The 5,843-nt window shown below is 33.8% G+C and overlaps 1 protein-coding gene across 1 annotated transcript; it reads right to left on the reverse strand.

Moving 5' to 3' along the window:
* Nucleotides 1-601: 601 nt before the first annotated feature.
* Nucleotides 602-5,613, reverse strand: LOC138694192 (transmembrane protein 205). Its single transcript, XM_069817759.1, has 4 exons — nt 5,037-5,613; nt 1,752-1,942; nt 1,399-1,562; nt 602-1,083 (listed from the first exon to the last, which is right to left on the reverse strand). The coding sequence occupies exons 1-4, from the start codon at nt 5,333-5,335 to the stop codon at nt 796-798; spliced, it is 942 nt and encodes a 313-aa protein (XP_069673860.1). The 5' UTR covers nt 5,336-5,613; the 3' UTR covers nt 602-795.
* Nucleotides 5,614-5,843: the final 230 nt, after the last annotated feature.

Consider the following 5,843-nt stretch of genomic DNA (forward strand, 5'->3'; position numbering starts at 1 on the left):
GGAATACCGCTCATTTTCAGGGCTCGATTTGTGGGCTACGTCATCCTGGAAAACTTACACTTACATACTCATTCTTCAGTAATGAGATTGTTCAGAAATGTAAGGATTTTCACTCACTTTCTGAATATAAAATCGAGCCCTGTATCAAATATAGTGTCATAAAAGATAGTAATACTAGCTGAATTGCTAGAAGGAAGAGTTATTTTCTAATCACCATAAAATACAATAGTGTTTATCATAAGAGAAAAAGGAGACGAATTTAGCTGCCTCTTTTAGAGTTTCTTTTATGGTTGTTGAACTTAAAGTAATTGCACTTGGACTGCGAATATGGAAGGATTAGTAAACATATTTCCATTAAATTATACATTTTTGGAATATCTGATTACTTTAAAAAATGCTTCAACAACAATTATAATATTTCGCCTTAAAAATTGAAAGTTTTTGAATTTGTCTTCTAATGAAATAATATGTTATTTTTTATAGATTTATGCTTTGTTATCAGATTGATACCATTTTTGTTGTTTTCCCGCTGAAAACTGATATGTATTTTTAAGTGCAATTATTTAGCAGTTACAATGTATAACTTTTCCTTTTATTGTACCAAGATCTTTTATGACACAATTATTTAAACATTGTAATCATAATACACTTATTATAATTAAATATTTAAATAAATAGAACACAAAAACATTGAATACTTAATTGTAACAGTCAAGTTTAACAGTGATAGTTGTGAAAGTCTCAGATCTATCAAAAATGTCCGAATACTGTACCTCCTAGTATGGAGGTGTGGTGTTAGAGAACACTAATCTTGTTGGCCAAGTACATGAGGTGCAGTACCGTGCAACCCATGGACGTGAGGTTCCCGATTGCGATCGACATGTGCACTTTGCGGAATGCTTTGTGGATCTTGACATAGTGGGGGCACTTGGCAAGGGGACCAGGATCGTGGCGTCCGACTTCCAAACCGACTCCAGCTGCCTTCTCCATTGCAATCTTGGCGGCAATGAGGCTGAGAAGGGGCGGAGCCAGGTACAAGCGAATCAGCAACTCCACAAGGAAGGAAAGAGCCATTGAACCAACCTGAAATCAAGAGGAACACAAAATGAGTTCACACTTCTTTCCGGCCTAAACTCATAAAGACTTTTGGACAAGAGAAGAAGGAAATTGTCTAAAGTTTGAGTCTTAGTGTGGATTTTAACATTAACAAAACATTATGTAATTCAGCTGTAACTTTCATTCTATTTTAAGCTGAATGTATTTTTAAAATTTAATGACAACTTTCTTTTTAAAATTTGATCAGAACAGCAACATTATCTACAAGAAAACTAAAAACTATGCACATATTGCTGGTTGAAACATCATTTTAATGTTTGTCAAGTAACCTACGAATCTTACCTGTAGAGCAGTGTAGGTATCCCATGTGCTGGTGGGGTGGAGTTTCACGAAAACGACCAGCGTTACGAGACTTAGGACACTGTTGAGGCCAAAGTATCTCGGGAATAAAACTTGCTGAACTTCACCAAAAGTGTGTCGTGGTACTGCGAAGTACAATGACAGACCTGTGAACCAAGAAAGAAGTTCATTGTTAGTTATCACAGCAAAGTTTACGAAGTATAAAGTAGAGAGTAAATATTTTTTATCTTTGCTTCTTAAATTACATCTGTTATCTAGAAACAATTTATTTACTATTAAAATCCTTGCACAAACAGGAAACAGACTACATTATCTATCTAAAAGGGTCTTCTTACCCGAGACAAAGGTCATCCACATCTGTGATCCAAAATGCATCATAAAGGAAGATAAATAAATAAGGCTGATTATTGGTGTTGGTTTTGTTTGTATATCATCTCTGCATCTTGCTGGATTGAGTAGCATTGCAATAACAGTGATTGCAAAGAACATTAGAATATGTGCTGGTTGTGTAGTTTCAAACAGGATCCTGCAACAAAAAAATAGAATAAATGTAAGTATTGCATTATCATAGTCTTCTTTCAGTTCTATGTTACTTTCTCTCTTTCGAAATACTGAAATAAACATGACAAAACGTAGACTAATACAATCATATTTTTCAGAAACTCAATATCTGCACAGAAAGGTATATTTGTAGGCCTATAGGTTACTTTACTCGTACAAAAGGGAAAGCAAGTCTATTAAAAAAACTGACAACTATTCCTTACGGCTGATTTAATGTCACATTATGTAACATTCTGCTTCCCATGTTGTTTATATTTATTCTTACACTACACTTCCTACAGTTATAGTAAACAATTTTGTAACTTCTGTTCTTCCCACATTCATAAAATTATGACATTAACTCCATCATGAAAGCGTAAAAAATCATTCCAGACTAAGAGTAAACAATATTGTTTGTATAGGTCAGTACTATTCGTGTAGTAACAACCTCTAGGAAGTAATTTATGTATGAAAGGAATAAATGTTCTTTCAATAGCGTATTTTGGATCCGCGCCAAATTATTCGACTGACGAGACTTTTGATTGGCAAGGCCACTGACGTCATAGAAGCAAATTGACGTAAATCACAGGCCATAGGTTGCCCCTGCAGTGTAGTCAGATGATCGAATACGTAATACCGGTAGATAAAACGTTCACCTTAGCTTACTTAGTCAGCTGCAATTTGTACGATAATGATTCCAAACTAAACAGGATACAGGAATTATCACCCATCTTTCCAGCGTCCTCTGCCTACCTGTATGTTTTGCACATAAGGTTTGTTGTACAACACTAGTTTCTAAATATTTAATGTTATTAAACGAAAATTCACTACTAGGGGACCGCAAAAGTTTACCATTGCCCATTATATTTGTAATACTGGTGTTTACTGCATAGAATACTGAATTTGTTACAGTGTTTTTCTATTGTCGGTTATAATGTTAAGCTATATATTCTAACGTAAGACTGGCATTTGGAATGGCTCGGTTTGTATCGAATGAATCAAGCTACTAAACCTAGTATGAAACCAAAACGAACATAAATGTTTTAAGTCCCTATTTAAGATTTTAGAAGAATAATAATTAATGATTTGTGTGTTTGTTAAATAACTTTTGTCAATGGTATAGAAGGGTTAAAAGCGTGTAATCAAGAATGAAGAATAATAATGTTTAACTTTGCAACAATGGAAAATCATGAAAACATACTACACCGGGTAATGACTACAGGCCAGTTTTATAGCCTCGATGGATGTATTTTGTGCGAAAATTTCCAAAGTTCAGTATCGGTACATTAGTTATAAAAAATAGCAACTGTAGTAAAATGTATAGGCCTAAGGGTAATGTGCAGTCATTTTTGTGAAGTTAAGTAATTTTATTGTTGCACATCATATTATAAAACGCAGGTTTCTAATGCAAGTTAATAAATTCAATGCGGCGAATTGTCAGAAGTTAAAAGTAAAGTAATTTTTTAAAAGTCTAGACCGTGATAAGTGTTTTGCATTTATTTATGTAATTTGAAATGTTCACGAAAATAACCGTTGTTATTATGTCGCGTCTGGATATGGATATGTGTTATTCGCCTATTGTATGTTATTTATTTCCCCTCTTCCGATAATAGATGACCTTGTACAGACAGTTGCTATGCATATTACCAATACCAAGAGAATGGCCTACGTGACATTTGCTCATATTGGTATTCACATGAACTAGGCCTAATTGCAAAAATTTTTAAACACTTTAAAGTGAAGAAATAATAATAATAATTATAATAATAATAATAATAATAATAATAATAATAATAATAATAATAATAATAATAATAATAATAGGGTATTATTAATTGAAGGTTTGGTACAGAAGAAGATATCGGATGATAGATAAACCTTTATTGGCACAGAAGAAGATATCGGATGATAGATAAACCTTTATGATTATATAGACCGTATATGGAGACTAAGAGGAAGATAGGGAAGATTGGAGAATGCTGGGTTTGAAAGACCTGCCCTCGGGTAGAAAACTATGAATTAATAAGGTAGTAGGTATTATGTCATGTTGCCACATGAGCAAAAGAGGTTCTGCAGCTTGTAAATGTATATACACAATTCTCGCCCTCAAAAAACTGCCTCTTTGAAGGATACACTATTAAGTACGTATCGTAATTAATAACTAGCCTTATGGGTCTTTCAAGAAGTTCTTGTATTCCCAGGAAACTTGCTTAATCTGCATTTTTATGTAATCATACTGTTTAACTTAGTGTAGCTTACTAAAAAAAATGCATCTCTCATAATTCTATCGCATGTTAATTAACATATAGGATACATTTATACCAATTCTTAGAATTTTAGAATTATCGGCTTCAAAATTTAGCCACTAAAATCGCTTCATATTATGTTACTGAATATTGCAGCGACCCGAAATGCAGTCTAGAAGTATCGATAACTTATAATTACTTATTCGTGTTATTTTTTTCTACATTTCACGTAAATTCATTGTCTCAAGTAGTCATAAAGTTAGATTTTCATGAAAATCATGATTATTAACCTTTTTTTTTTTGGTTTACTCGAAATTTTCTTCCAGATTAAGCGATAAAAATGTTTGTCATAACTCATAACTAGCCTATGTATAATTTTCTTATTCGAAATAATAACTATTATGAGTAAATTAAACCCACTGTTATTTCGGCATTTGAATTAAAAGGACTTTCTGTCCGCTATAACTTATATATTACTATTAATAATCTATCTTTATTGTTTCTTTTAAAATTAAATATATAATTTTCGAAATATTAGGCCTACAAGAGTTATTAATTTCATATTTAATTTATTTTTTTGAATTTTATTTCCAAAATAAGGGTTTTAAAACATTGCAAATAATTTTATAGATAATGCTAAAAATACTACGAATAAATTTATCAACTAGTAAGATTAAACTTTAGTACTCTACAATAATTATAACCGCTTTGGCTAATTGGCCTAGATATATTTTTCATAGTAATATAGCCTAATTTTTAATAAAATTGTGTCACTTCCCTTCTCTTCCTCAAATTAAATAGGTATTTTAGAAATGTTACAAATATTTTACTCACTTGTAAGATTTTGTCTGTTGCCATTTGCCCAGTAGGTCATACACGGCCCAGACAATTTGCCTCTGCTTATCGGTGACAACGTAGAGAATGTCTTTGTAGAAAGTGGAACCTGCCTCCGTCTTAGCGGGCAATGGACACGTTTCTTGCACCTCTGCGACGTGGCTTTCAGCTTCAGCTGCCGCGTGCTCCTGCATGGCCTTCCTCTTCAATCTTCGCAACCTCTGTGTCTGTTTTTTGCTCTCTTGGTTAGTGGCACCTACGATAGGCGAATCTTCACCAATTTTCGAACGAGCACACATATTTCTTCTTCAGTCACAAGCGAATAAAGTCAACAATAAAGTTCGTGTCACAAAGTTCACTTATATTACGATCTTCTTCCTGTTTCTCACTCTGCTAACTATAACGTTGAGACAGAAGAGAAACAGTTTCTCTTCAATTCTTGCTGGTTTGTTTTAATTTATTGAACCGATTCTCGGAGAACGCTACACTTTGAGGTCTTCTCGAGCTGGTTACTATATTTACGCACGTAGGCTCAGAAAGCTTGACACTATCTCACTTCTGAGTTCGCTCTGCGAATGGCTTGCCGGCTGTCGTGTCCCCTCTTTTATATGAGACGGGCGGAGTGGCGCATGCCAGCCAGCCTACTCCTGTCATCATCCTTCAGAAATCAGTTTTTCTTCGGAATGGCAATGTTTACACAGTCGACAGGATTTCTCTGACTTGTCTTTTCGCTGTATCTGAAAAAAATTCCCCAACTCGTGTGTGGTGTACCGTACTTTACCCATATGTAGTTTTATATTTAACAAC

This window comes from Periplaneta americana, chromosome 2 (assembly GCF_040183065.1).
Source record: "Periplaneta americana isolate PAMFEO1 chromosome 2, P.americana_PAMFEO1_priV1, whole genome shotgun sequence".
Lineage (NCBI taxonomy): Eukaryota > Metazoa > Arthropoda > Insecta > Blattodea > Blattidae > Periplaneta > Periplaneta americana.

What these genes read in the sequence shown, in the direction of transcription:
- LOC138694192 (XM_069817759.1), bottom strand. Translation starts at nt 5,335, where the DNA reads ATGTGTGCTCGTTCGAAAATTGGTGAAGATTCGCCTATCGTAGGTGCC. An exon ending in CAACAGACAAAATCTTACAA is followed by an intron (nt 1,943 to 5,036) that starts GTGAGTAAAATA and finishes TTTTTGTTGCAG; the next exon opens with GATCCTGTTTGAAACTACAC. An exon ending in ATACCTACACTGCTCTACAG is followed by an intron (nt 1,084 to 1,398) that starts GTAAGATTCGTA and finishes TCTTGATTTCAG; the next exon opens with GTTGGTTCAATGGCTCTTTC.